General features: G+C 42.1%; 1 protein-coding gene across 3 annotated transcripts in view; it reads right to left on the minus strand.

Moving 5' to 3' along the window:
• The window catches only part of TBC1D8 (TBC1 domain family member 8), a 411,616-nt gene extending 397,725 nt beyond the window's left edge, over positions 1-13,891 (minus strand). Inside the window, exon 1 of one of the 3 annotated variants that reach the window (XM_069204407.1) lies at positions 13,555-13,891. In XM_069204407.1, coding sequence (XP_069060508.1) covers positions 13,555-13,681 — 127 coding nt within the window. In that variant the 5' untranslated portion in view covers positions 13,682-13,891. The remainder of the gene's footprint in view (positions 1-13,554) is intronic. The other 2 variants (XM_069204406.1, XM_069204408.1) reach the window with 2 other exon arrangements.
• Between the last annotated feature and the right edge of the window lie 556 nt (positions 13,892-14,447).

Below are 14,447 nucleotides of genomic sequence, written 5' to 3' on the forward strand. Positions count from 1 at the left end.
TATATAGATCAAAATCCACATAAGGATTCTCAAGTCCCAAATGGTCTCGCTCACTTTCTTTCAGCCTGTGACCGAGGCTCTTGTCATCAACTACTTGCATATTATAAAATCGGGATCCCCCCTATACCCTGCTCCACCCCATATATTAGCTTTGGCCTCCAACATAATCTCTCCCATATTGGACAATATTTTAAATCAATCCTTAATTTCTGGTTCGATACCTCAGCCTTTGAAACATGCTGTCATCAAACTCTATTGAAAAACCCTAAACTCGACCCTACGCAGCAGAGCAACTATAGACCTATTGCCCTTCTCCCTATCTGAGCACAGACTGGGGCATAGGACCCCTGAGCACAGACCAGCGGCATAGAACCCAGGACCAGACAAGCTCTAGACTCCTCATTCAGGCCTTAATATTGTCTCGCTTAAACGATGCAATTCCCTTTTTCTTAGTTCTCCTGGCTATGTGATAAGGAGACTGCAGGTTGTGCAAAACCCTGCTGCACGATTACTTAAGAACACTCCGAGACATATAATGGCTAAACCTGCATTGAACTTCTCTTCACTGGCTTCCTATAAAGCAACGGATTAACTTTAAGGCCATATGTACGACACATAAAGCCCTGCATAATAAGGGTCCCAGATTCCTTAGGCAATGTATGTCATTTTATGTTCCCGGAAGGCCTCTTAGATCCTCTGCTGCTTTGTAGGCCCACACTCCCTGCTTCAAGAAAACTATATGGGGAGGTAATTCCTTTTCAGTCAAAGCTGCACACCTTTGGAATTCCCTTCCTTTGGAACTTCGCCAAGGATACTCAGAATTATCTTTTTGTAAGAAATTGAAGACATTCGTATTTTCTTCATAGGTAATCCCTTGGTTTTATGCTATGGGTTTTTACTTACTTTTTAGCGCTGGGAAGCCTTCGGGTAGCCATGCGCTCTATAAATTTCTTAATCTGATCTACAAACACTGGTAACTAGATATTTCTCTACTTTGAAGACATCATGGCATGTTACAAATAAGGAGCCAAGACGGTTGTCACCAGGCAGTTGTAGAGGCCCTAGGTGGCAAGGACACAGCATAGCAGGATACACTTTGGTGTCACTCTATAGGTGAGTGAGGTGACTCAAGCCACTAACCTGCAATTAATAGATAGGTTTACCTTGATGGTAGAGGGTGGCATCAACATAATAAGGAAGCCTGTGGAGAAGAGAACTTGAGATTGACACTGATACTGTAATTACTAGACCCATACTGAATCGTAACACTGGCGACCCCCCCCCCCCCCCCCAAACCAAAATCAAGCATTCCAGAAAGCCCAATCTGGACTACATGAACAGAATTATAATATTCCTTTAATCTGCAGTGTACCAATTTCCACAACACACTTTAATTCAATTTAAACCAGCTACATTCTGAGGTCTGTTAACTTCAGCCTTTCATCACTCTTTTTCCAACCCTATCATATTTAAATAAGTGAGCTATAAACCAAATTCATGTTTGCAAATCTACTGAGTCTCTTTACCGGTGACACCTCCACAACCAGTGGGTATCTACTAAAAGGCACAAAGCCTGAACTGCCTGCGGAGAAACGGCAGGTTGTCATGTGCCATTCTGAGGTTTGGGAGGGGATCAGCAAATGGGAAGGACAGTGGTAGAATCTTGCAAGCTCAACAATATTACAAACGTGGTACAGAGCAAAGGTTAGATGAGAGCAAGTACAATATCCTCAATTCCAAGGATACAACCTATGGCTAGTGGTGACAAAGCCGAGTGAGGCATTGGGATGGAGTGGAAACTGGGACATCAGTGTGTACATGAGAATAAGACCAACACAGACTATCTGGCCAAGTGATCTAAAGGTGAAGTGTGCAGCTCCCCGCTCACCGATTCAGGTAATTGATTGGGGGAAAAGCCCAATTAACTGGTTTCGCACCACGAAGTGAAACACTGCACAACAGGAAGACAAGAAAAATAGATGTAACTTTTGTTCTGTGTGTTTGTCTTTGCGTATAATTGCAGGTCTCTAAAAGGTACCCTATAAAAGTTTTATTGTTTGGTGAAATGTTTATTAGGCAGGCAAAGTGACTCTAAAGCAAAGTAACTATATTTGAAATTATGTTATTACAGACATCGATTCTATTAGCTTTTCCGTGTCCCACTGTTCACTTCCGGTTGTTCTGACTGTTTGGTACTTATTTGATTAATTTTTCTTAGGACCGTCAGCCATGGCAGTACAGTAGCAGACTTCCAAAGGATAAAGCTGCAGGTCAAACTAGATGCGCTGACAGATCTAAGTCACTGATTAACTACATGTGTCGATCTTGTCGTCTTTGCTAACTCTCTCTACTTCTAATTCATATTTCAGCAGGAGGGTGACAATTATTTTTGGGTGGCCTATTTTAAATTTTAAATTGACACCCATCAAAACACTCCATTTGATGCCCAATGATGACACTGGCAAGAAGGGACTTATTCTAGAAATGTTATTTATTTTTTAAATAAAGTTTGCATTAGGCTGTTTAATGTAATAATAGAAGATTATTACAAGACACAAATTAAATTTAGATTGTTATTGAAAAACAGTCATCAATACTAAATGTAATGAGCAGATTTGTCACGTTTAAGCATAAGGCTGGTTTATGCCACATACTATGCAGGGTATGATGGCAATCCAAAATTACATGGGTTATAATATGTGAAAACATCCGAACAGTCGCATAGAAACATGAAATTTAAATTTGGGCATCTACCATTGTCACATTTTAACCAACTCGAGCTTTACTATTGTTCTCTATTTTATGTCACTCAGAATCCCTTGGTGAAAAACACTTCTTAATTTCATGGTTACCTATGAAGTTCTACAATTTATGCCCTGCAATTGAATTCCTGACAAGCACAATGCAAAGTACCCAAACTACCCCCGGCTGGTGTCACATTAGCAATCAGGTTAGCTGTAGATGAAGAGGTCTAACAGGACATGGGACTGCATGCTGAGCTTCAAGACAAGCTTACTCCTCAAGGTTGGGGACAGGATAAAGTTCAACCAGCTGATCTGGTTGGATTTGGAGAACGGGAATACCAATAGGAGCAAGTGAAATAGATGAGCAGGTGGACTTCAAACTAATCAGAGAGCTGTTCAGAGAGCTATGCCATACATAGCGTTGAGGAGGCAGTGAAGAGTTTTAAAGAAAGAAGAGATTCGACTGGGCCAGTGAAGCTGCTACCCAGACAAAGCCTACGAAGGCAAAGTATTTTTGTGGTCACCGCTGGCAACCTTAGGCAGGCATTATGTTTAGTGAATCTTTGATCTGCAATTACATTCCACTCTATACTAGGTAGACATCTTAATAATGCATGACAAAGCAATCACTTTCAATGGGTCTGTATCATAAACCCTCACTTAGACATTCATGCAGTCTCTCAAGTTGCCACACCCACAACTTGATACTCTAGTCGAACTCTTGTCCAGAGACTTCAAAGGGGGAAAGAAATTAATACTTTCCTTTGTTTTAAGGTAACCTGTGCTTTCACAATACTGTACTCCTTACCGGGGGCTATGTTAGGGAAGCCTATGGCTTTCAAAACTTTGGCTGGTCTCACAAGCGCAATCATGTACTGTGAGGGACTTGAGATAAACCACCATTGGCAAAACAACCGGACTGGCCTTGGCGAGCCTGTAACTTTTTTTGTAAACATATGCAATACGAATGAAAAGTAATAATCTGCTGTCTAAAGGCGGTATACATACGCTTACAAAAAAAAAAAAAAAAGTAAAAAAATATTCATAGCAAAAACAAATGAGAAAAAACATGAATTAAAAGCAGAACTAAAACAAAGTTTGAACCACCAACCCTGGCACTGGAGTGGATTCTTTTTTAGGTTTATGTGGAAAAATAAAACGTCAAGAAGCCACTGAAAAGAGCCAATAGATGAAATGGTCTGAGGCCTTGTCCCATGCTTTGGTGAGCAGAACAACCATTGGCTGAAGAGACCTTACTCATGTATGCTCCCAGGATCTGGAAGAGCACCCCTGTATTCTCCAAGACTGCCGCAACCCTACTCCAATTTAAGAAAGAGATGAAAATATATATCTTTAAAGAATACTAACTCATAATACCTTAACAGTCCCCTCTCGCTCTTACAAACCAACTAATGTTGTGTTCCAGTTACATGCAGATTGCGTCTTTGCTTTGGACCCTTTTGGGTACAATTACACAGTAAAAATACCACATACTTACATATAGGGTTAACCAAAAAATCCAATACTTATTTGAAGGTACCTACATTTTTATTAAGAATGTTTTTGGAAAACATGAGGCCACAAAAAAAACTGTGTTTATGTCAGAACTAAAAATCACAAAGTGAAAACAACTGAAAAGTAAATTAATAAAACTAAAACCACACACACACCAAAGCGAAAGCAGTTCTTCAATAACATTTGCCCAAATCAAACAAAATACTTTTAAATTTTGAAGACCAGAGAAATAATGAAAACAAAATACTTACAAATGACATAAAGCTGCAAGGTATAAAGTCCTGAACTGAAAGTGGCTAGCACTTTAGTCTTTGAGTTTATATTTTAGCTAAGTTTTATTTTCCTTACAAAAAAAAGCAATGTAGGTCAGGATTTTCCGCGCGAGATTTAAAAGTGAAAAAATAACGTTTCTATATCAATCAAAAAAGGTCTACACATGGATAAATATCTTTAAAAAGAAGAGCAATGGAAAAGTTTTGTGTTATCTTTGAGCGTTTTCAATGCATTATATGTGGTCGTCACAAATTCTATGAGGTAAATTATGGCTGCCCATTTATCTTTCGGCTATCCGCGCGCTGTCTTTCTTCCTCCTCAAAAGGGACAACACGTCAAAATAAACATCCTACGCTGATCAGGCCTTGGGCGGGGGGTATAAAAATACCCATTAAAAACAAAAATGAAAAATTATTCTATTAAAATAGAATGGTACGTGGCGCAAAATTTGAAGGCAACTGTTAGAGTATGTAATATTTATTGGCAAACATTTTTGGAAAAAGTGCCTTTTATCCCTTTCAACTGATCATGGAATGGAATGTTATCCAGCATTTGGAAGTAATGTCTGTTATTTCGATAGCAGGTGTGGTCTTTCAATGGGATCAGCAAAAACGGGGACTTTTGATCTTATGTCTGGGCTGATTTCCAAAATGAGAAACCGCAACCCGCAAGAGAAGTGCACTTAGGCTTTTACTGCCACAGACACCCGTGACGGCTTTCATAAGCCACGGGCCTGAAATGTGGGAAAGCCGGTCACAAAAACCCAACTTTCTGATTAACACACACTGCGGTATTCAATGCAAACAGGATTTTTTTTTAAAAAATTCCAAACTTGCTAACGTCCCGATCCACTTAAAATTAGAAAATCGGTTGCCACATTTGTCATCATGTTGCAATGGAAAGTCGTGAGAGCGGACCACCTGCTTGGAAATATCACAGACAGAGCAGGCTGTCTTCTCTGCGACAGAAAAAAATATTGAAATAAACCGTAGATACATTTCCTAGAGTGTCTCCGGGCACAGTAATCTGCAGACTGAAAGTTGGCTGGACAGCTGGCATCGCGTGGCGTCAGTTAATTCACTGTCGAGCCCTTGGTGCTTCCTGGCGCCATTTTCCTTCGATAACCCATGTGGAGGGTGAGAGGAACCCACTCTCTCCAGCCATAACATTAGCACATTGGTGCGTTTGAAAGATCTAGCCCACCCAGGCAAACAAGGCCTTTTTCCAAAGTACAGTAGGGCCGTACTTATGGGTCCAACAAAATACCTATTGAAATACTGATGAAATCATTAAACTTCAGACTCTATCCGAAAATGTCTCCATGCCCCTCACAGTCCATAGGTAGGAGAGTGGAAGCTGCATGATGGAAGATGACTCATTCCCTACTTTACTCCTTCCCCACACCACACAACCCTAGACGTAACCCAACCGCTACTGTCCACTTCCATTTTGGGCCTTCCCTGGGCATAACCAAGTCATGACACATAAATATCCTGCCCGCCCATGGACCCAATGGCTTTCTTTTTTGGCCCTGCTCCTTTCCTATACAATTTCACTATAACCCCGGCCTACACTTAAATTTGCCAACTGTGTCCCAGCCCACTCAGCACTTTACCAACCTGGCCTTAGCCTTTCAGCCCTGCAAGTTTGAAGTGAAACATCAATTTGTGTTGCGTTCCCAGCCTTGGACTACCCTTCTCTCCCCAAACCAGAAATTAAATCGACGAAAAAAACAAGGTGGTACATGAAACCGTGTGGTCTTTGAACAAGACAATGATCTTGGACTAATACCAAATATACAGTAGATATCACAAGCAGATTTACTACTATATATTTGATTCTTACACAACTCTGTAATGCTTTACTCATAGACCCCTAAAGTGTGGCAGCCTCCCCACATTTTAACCTGTGACTACTAGGATACATGGCAAAATGCCACTTCTGTTTGGGCGTAAAAAATCCTTGCACCAGACCCATGCAGAGATCTCTGCTGGTGCTCTGGGAAATCAATCTACTAAACAAACGAGCCTACAAGCCAAAATTTCAGCCACTATAACACATTATGTAGGACCAAATCACTCAGTCTCGCCACATATTCCAAGCCACGTACTAACTTAAGTTTGAAACAAAAATCTGCACTGGCCGAAATAATCACATTTATCTTTAATATTCACTGAATGAGAAAGAGCAAATTTTGGTAAATTAGTTCCGTCTGTTTCTTAAATATGGAAAACAAAATATGTTATACGGAGTTTTTTAATTGCCTTTTCTTGTTAAATAAACTTTCTCTCTTTTTCAAAGACTTTAGGCAGGGCTTAAAAAATAAAAAAAGTACAGGCGCTAACCGGACACCAGTATAAAATGTGAGGGGTATTTACTGCAAATAACCACTGTGTGAGTACCACCTGTCAAGAGTTTTTAGATCTTAGTATTATGTAACCAACAAAACCAAGTTTGTAGACAATGCCCATCCTAACGTGCAGATACAAAGTTCAGCATGCGCCACAATGTATTGACGTAATGAGCTCTTCTCAGGTTGTGTGGCTTTTAACTAAGTGAACAGTTAAGAACCCCAAGAGATGGTTAAAAAAGTAAACAAATGTGTAAGCCATGATAAATTGAGTGTTCCATTATTGATATGTAACGCAACCCCAGACTAGAGAGCAGGATGTAGAAAGAATCACCTGGTTTTATCACTCACTGGTAATCTCTATTGCTCTTTAAACCCTCTTGCTCCTCCCATCTCTTACACCAGGTCTTCAAACTGGGGAGCGGGCCCCTTTGGGGGCATCAGGTGATCGGGGGGGTGAGGGGAGGGACAAGACTCTGGCCAAAAGAAGTATTATACAGATAACAGGCCTTTTTTAAGCAGAGGCATGTTATTACATTTTAAAAAAAAATATCAGTACTTAACTGCAATGTTTAAATAGGTCTAGACATATTTAAACATTGCCATCTTTATCAGATGATTGAGAAAAATTCGGAGGGGGGCCCAATGATTTTTATTTTTCAACTGGGGGGGCGCGGCATTAAAAAGTTTGGAGACCACTGTTTTACACTATGAGGTGATCCAGCCCACTTTAACTTTAATAAAGTTGAAGCCCTGGCCCATTAGTACCAAACTCCTCCCCAATCCTTAATGATGGGTACTACAAAGAGACTCAAGGAAACTACATAGGCAGTGAGGGGAGTCCCTCTATCAGGGTGAGGAGGTCGGGCGGATTTCGTTAAAATGGTTCATCTTACGTTCAGCTCTCTGACCCTAGCGTTAGCTGATGGCTCCATGCTGCAGTTCTGCGGAGAGGTTCATTCATGATACCTTGCTGCAGTCCATGAGTAACCATTCCCCGACCTCGAGCTGGCACTAGTAAGTAAAAATCTCTGTTTTTAACAGTCCTCGTAAAAGCTGTGAAGTTCACGGAAGCAGAGAAACATGTTGACTCTTCATTGAAATGGGTACATCCATGACACTATGTTTTAGCTTATTGCACACTCTGGAGGGTGTATAAGGCACCATGATTGAAAATTCTGACCGGTTCATCTTAGGTACTGAACACATTTAAAGCTCTTTCACAGCCTTACACCTGGTTTACCAATACAGTCCAAGGACAAGCTGTAGACAGAATTGTGTACTCTATGGTGGCATATTAACCACATTTTACTAGGTAGGGACAACACTAGGAAAAGACCTACTTTCCTTAGCTTCTCACGCAAAAGGAAGACACTGGTTACGAGACGGCGGGCTTGTGATTAAAAGAAATCCACTTTATGAACCCTAGGGCTGTCGCTTTTCCATCCCATGCACCTCAGGTACTCAAGCTAGTGGATACCTTAATCAGTGACATGTAGATGAAAATGTACATTTAGGGTAATAGTGGACATCACTTGCACCTAACAGCGGAGAGCTAAACCACCATGACTGAGGCCCTGAAACCTAGGAGTTTTGAATTTAAGTTTTTAATAACAGTTGGGTGACCTGGAGTAACTCCCTGGTGCTCCCTCCCCATTACTAGACATTACAAACCTTCAGCACCTTCCGTGAACTACAGACATTTACAGATACCTCAACCCCTAAGCAGTAATACTTGTACTATGATGTTACTCTACATAAAACATCATTTGCAAAGTGGTATGCCTGTGGTTCGACTGCATGCCTCCAGGTGCCTAGACTGCTAACCATGTTGTATAGTCTGCGCGACCACTGAACGTAAAGTGAGTGTGTGCATAAGACAGCGCGAGCGAGAGCAAAGTATGTGCGATGCCTGCAGGTTAACAACCAGCCGTTTGCAGATACAGGATGCAAACAGCAACACAGGCACATGGCCAGCCATCACCCATGGGTTACTAAGGAAGGCAGCAGTGATCTATCAGGACAACACTGGGGCGTACATCTTGAGACAAGCATGGATGAGATGATTACAAGGGCACAGTCTTAACACGCTGAGGAGGCTAAACTACATGGCTAACATGTTGATTGATGTTTGGGCAGATAGTTCAGGGAGCATGGTGATATTGTTACAAGAATAAAATACTGGTAATAAAAAGGTAATTTGAAAACAGGGACAATGTGATTAAAAGCACAGTGTAAGTGGAAAGCGAGCCACAAAGGGGAAGAGGGCACCTTTCCTTGCCCCGTCTTCATTAATGAGAAAGCTTACTTGGCCATTCCACTAGAGGGCGCAAGGTGCCATAACTCCCTTTATTTTAATAATGAGAAACAGGTACTTAATGCAAAAACAGAAAAAGTGTCAAGGGGGCCCTGCATTATGTTTTTGCTGCAAGACTCACGAAAACTGTAGACAGGTCTGCAAGGGGACACCGTGGCTAGAAAACACAGGGAACATACCAAAAGCTTAAGTACAGCGACAAGCATATCTAGTAAGTGGAGGCCGGTCCAGGTAGTATGTGTTAGCAGGCATCTGAACTACTTGGTTAGCAGCAGGGGTGTAGGACTGCAGGCAGCATAACACAACACTACCAGGAACACCGCTGCACAGAGCATGAGCATGAGCATTACCTTGCAGGGAGCATGGGAATAATCTGGAATGAGCGGGGGCTAAATCCGGCAGTGGGCACAGGGATAATGTAGTGCTGATGATGGGGCTAATGTGGCAGAGAGAACGGAGTAGAATGACCAACTCTAATGTATTGAGAGGCCAGGCGAAAATGTGGCCAGGTGTAAACTAGTTGGAAGCAAATAGATAACATGGCAGAAAACCTTTAGAGAACATGGGAGCGAACATGCCGATAATGTGGTAGAGGTTTATGTTTGGGTTGTAATGTTACCAAATAATGTTTTCTGGTGCTGCCACACAGATAATTCTGGGAAGGTACAACATGAGATGCAGAACTAAACTTTTCTTAACGCCTTGGAGAATAGCAAAGCTTTTAAAGCACAGCAATAGTGTGGCAGAGAATACAGTATATAAACACGCTAGAACCATGGTGGACAGCATGGAAAGCACGCAGCAGAGAGAGAGAGAGGCAAAACGTGGCACAAAGCGTGAGTACAATATGCAGTGGACAGCAGGGTAATAATATGGCGGACAGCAAAACAACAGTGACTGAAAGCGAGCTCGTGAGCTACTGGCAGCTCTCCAGCTTCCTTTAAGTGTCTCCTGTGCGCAGCTCAGTCTGCTCGATTAGAAGCTTAGTTTGGTTCAGTTAATACATGAATACCAAAATCGAGGGTGCACATTTGAGACAAAAATGCACTTTAAGAACTCATAAGCCAAAAAATGGCTGAATTTCCAACATACATTTAAAGCGGATATTTGAGTGATAAATCATGTGGCTCTGGGGAACCCTATTACTAATATCATTAACATGGTGCCAAGGGCATTGCAGCTATGGCTGTCATGTATTACCCATGTAAAGGAATTTGAATTTGACAAAGCCTCTTTTACATTACTGCTGGCAACCATGTCTGATGCACTGAGGTGATCACGGCTAGTAATCTTGTATATGGTAGCCACTCATATAATCTTGTCTGATGTGGTCCCTTTACTACATGAGTATGTCTTACTACCAAAAAAAGGTTGGAGACCCCAGAGATACTGGGAATATAGGCACAATGTGGCAGTAAAACCTTTGCAGTATGTTTTTTTGGGTTTTTTTTTTTGCTACGAGGACAAGTGTAAGTTTGAGATGAGAAGAAAAAAAAAGTTTGTAAGGTGCAATAATGTGGCAAGAGTGCTACTGCAGAATGCACAATATTGTGGCGAGCACAGGCAAAATGGTGGGTCAAGCAAATAGATACACCACAATAAGCCTAATTAAATACATTCCAACAAGCCACCAACATTTAACAAATGCAACATGTTCTTCTTTCTCACAAAAAAAAAATATAAATAAAAAATAAGACAGACAGACAAAAACATTCCCAATTGATCCCAAACTGAACAAAATCTATGCAAAAAAATCCCCTAGGGTGCTCCCATCTTCCCAGGCGACCTATCCCAATGTTTAAAAAAACTCAAACCCAGTAACTACCAACGAGACATTCTTGTTAGTACTATCAAGTCCAGTTTTCACTTCTTCAAAAATGTCTGGTGTCTCCTGATCGATGCACCGCTCACCTAAGATGTCTTTTCTTGATACATAAAAATTAGCTCTTTTACCCATACAGTAAAAACTCCAACCTTGGCCCCAACATGCTAGTTAATTTCAGGCTTGTTTCAAAGCTATAAAAAGCCATTACATACAGAGTCTCAAAACAGCAAGTCAAGAATATTCATGTAAATCACCTACACAACTACTAATCAAGAGCTCTCATCTGGTTTCAGCACAGAGGACACCCTAAATAAAAGCAGTGCATAACTTCACAAATGTGCATGACCTGTGTTTACTTACCTTATGTGATCTATCAACAGGGTTCAAAAATGTAAATCATCACAGGACACTAACTTTGCTGTAACATGGAACTGGGTTACATAATAAAGTTCTGAATTTGTTCTCATATTTGTCATCTCACCACACCCAGCTCATGAAGATTACATCTCAGACAGTGCACAAGTGATGCGTGGCATCTTCCAAGGCTCTTTATCAACAATTCCAGCATTTATTCTTTACCTTAAAGCACTACCTTCCTTTCTTGGTGATCTCGAGTCTCCATGTTACAGAATATTGTTGACACTGAGCTTTTGGTAGAATGTCCTTAATGGATAAGGATTTTTAACACTTTGACTTGTCTCATGACTCTCTAGCAGTGGATTACTGACAACCTTCTCATGCTCAATCCACAAAAAATGAGTTCCTCCTCTCATATATTTCTAATCTCCACTTCTAGCTGAACACGCTCCCCTCTTCTCTCTCCATCTCTATAAAATAGTTGGGAATTTACCTCTGACAACACTTCTGCTACCATGTCACATTAGGAAAGTAGCCCAATCTGGCCACTTTTTCCCTCTCATTCACTCAAGAAAATTGAGAACCTTCCATCCCAACACTAAACAAAAAAAAGCACATACTCTAATTATATTCCGCCTGGACCCTGGCAAAGTCATTCTGGCTGGTGTTCCCTAGTTAACTCTCAGCCCAATCCAAGCTGTTCTTCACGCTACGACTTCACGCATCTTAGCCAAGATGAAATTTGACTACAATGCCTCAGTGTTGAGACTTAGGCTGTCTTCTAATGTAAGCCAGGAAGAAATTTAATATCTGTTGCCTTACGAATAAGGCTCTCTGAAAAAACAAAACATCTATCTGGCCAAATTGCTGGCTATCTCAAGCAGACAGAGAGGTGTCAGAAAAAAAGACTCATTTCAAATCTAAATCACAAAATTGAAAACATTCTCAGCCCTGAACAATCTTTTAGTGGCCGAGCAAGTAACCTATGGAGCTCTCTTCCTCCACAATAAATCAACTGGACATCCTCTCCTTGTACAATCTCATCTCATCCATCTTCACCAGAACCATTTCTGAACCTTAAGCTACCACGGGCTTATTACAATTGGCCAATAAAAATTGCCCTTGGGAAAAACTATTAATGCAGCTTGCATTTTGTCCAGGATTTTTTACCAGCAAATTCAAGGTTAGATAGGTCAAACAAACAAAAATAGATTAACGTGCATATGTAGTTTGGCAATACTTGAAATCCATATAGTTTCCACATACCGTCCGGTTTTACCTGTGCAAATTTTGAAATGTATACCTGTTCGAATTTGTGTTGGGGCAAAGAGCCTAGAGAGCGATAACTGTGCACAAACTTGGAGTACAAAATTGAACGCAAACATAATTTGAGCCAGAATTCAGATTTAGAGAGCAACAAAAATAAGGGTCATTGTCTCCAGCTTCCGCAATCAGCGTAATCAGATATTTTCTACTTATTTCACGACCTATAATTTCTTGCTTACAACAGTTCTTGTTCTGTGTAAAGTACGCTAATACTTTTTGATGCAGCGCTATAGAAATATGTTAAATAATAAAAACACGGTGGTAGGCGCTAGCATAATATTGCAGTTTACGTGACGAAATGATGTGTTTGTGTGAAAATCGTTGTCATTGTACCTTTATCAGCAGCACAGACCTAGTTTTAATGACAGTCCATAGGTAATAGGAGGAACAGAGGTATACAACACGGCGCTCGCAACAAGTATGGACTTCATAAACTGAGCATGCAAACCATAATGACCATCGCTTTGTACAGACCCTTCTACCCCCCGTTACCCAACCTCTGGGGCAGCTGATGCGGCATGGAGCGTGCTACATGATCTGAATGTACATAAACACAGTGTTAAGGAGGGCACGAGCTTGAGAGTGGAAAAGAGGTGGCAAAGGGGCACAGGTTTAATAATAGGAAAAGCAGTGATAAAAAGGTCTGGGATCGCTTGGGGACGAGGCGTCCAGGGCTGGCATGGGGCGCAGGAGTGGCAAGGAAGAAGGGTAACTGAAAGTGGTATGGAAGGCAGGGTGTTGAGAAGGTGCACTTGGGGACACAGGTGTGGTATCGATCGCTACATACATTCTACCCCATATGTATGACGAAAGAGGGAGCGGTGGAAGCAATTATTAGAGCACGTACCAGTGAAGCGGCCCCCGCTATCCCCGTGCCCTCTCCGACGCTGAAGGATGAAATAGTTATTTGACTTATGTGTGACCCAGAGCTTCAGGGCGCTTTTTAGCACCACCTCCTCTGGCTTCAACCACATCTCTGGCGGGTACGAGAGGTGCGGCGGCTGCTGCCCGGGTCCCGGAGTCCAGCGTTATCACGTCCACCGTGAGCCCCAAGTGGGCACCCGCCTGCGCAGCTGCAGGTGCCCCCTGCACCAGCTCCGGCCGCCTCCCGCAGACGCCGTAGCCCGGCTCCCGAGCAGCACAGTTCCGGCATCCAGGGAGGAAGTTCCGTATCCTCCTCCCTCCTTCTAGCGGCCTCTGGCGCCTCCTCCCCGCAGCACATGGATCTGCTCTCCCGCCTCCCGCCTCCCGAGTCCAGGTCAGGCTCCACACAGAGGTGCCTGGGCTGACGGGGCCTCCCAAGAGACGCGAGCAGGGCTCCCACCGAGACCCAGAGCATAGCGCCTAGTGCCCCGGTGATTTGGGGGCTTTACACTTTTAGACATGGCGTGAAACTACTGTTAAGGGTTAGCGGGCAAGGCGCACTCACATTAGTGCTGTAGCTGAATCGGAGAGATCTCAGATAAAGTGTGCGACTTGTGGTGTGTTAATGGCAAGTGTTTCAATGATTCAGAATTGGCGTGTGTATGTACGAATTACGCTCGGTGTCCGAATGAAAGACCTGATGTTTTCGAATGAATGAAACTTGAGGTGTCTGAATGACCGAAACGTTCTGCTGCTTGAGGTGTCCGAATGAGTGAATTCAGAAGTCCGTTTTTGTAGTAGTCTAATTCAGCCCTTTACGAACCCTACTTGCAGGTTTTAAATTACAAAACAATATAAAATCCTTAAAACATTTGA

The sequence above is a fragment of the Pleurodeles waltl genome, chromosome 8, assembly GCF_031143425.1.
Source record: "Pleurodeles waltl isolate 20211129_DDA chromosome 8, aPleWal1.hap1.20221129, whole genome shotgun sequence".
In the NCBI taxonomy this organism is placed as follows: Eukaryota; Metazoa; Chordata; class Amphibia; order Caudata; family Salamandridae; genus Pleurodeles; species Pleurodeles waltl.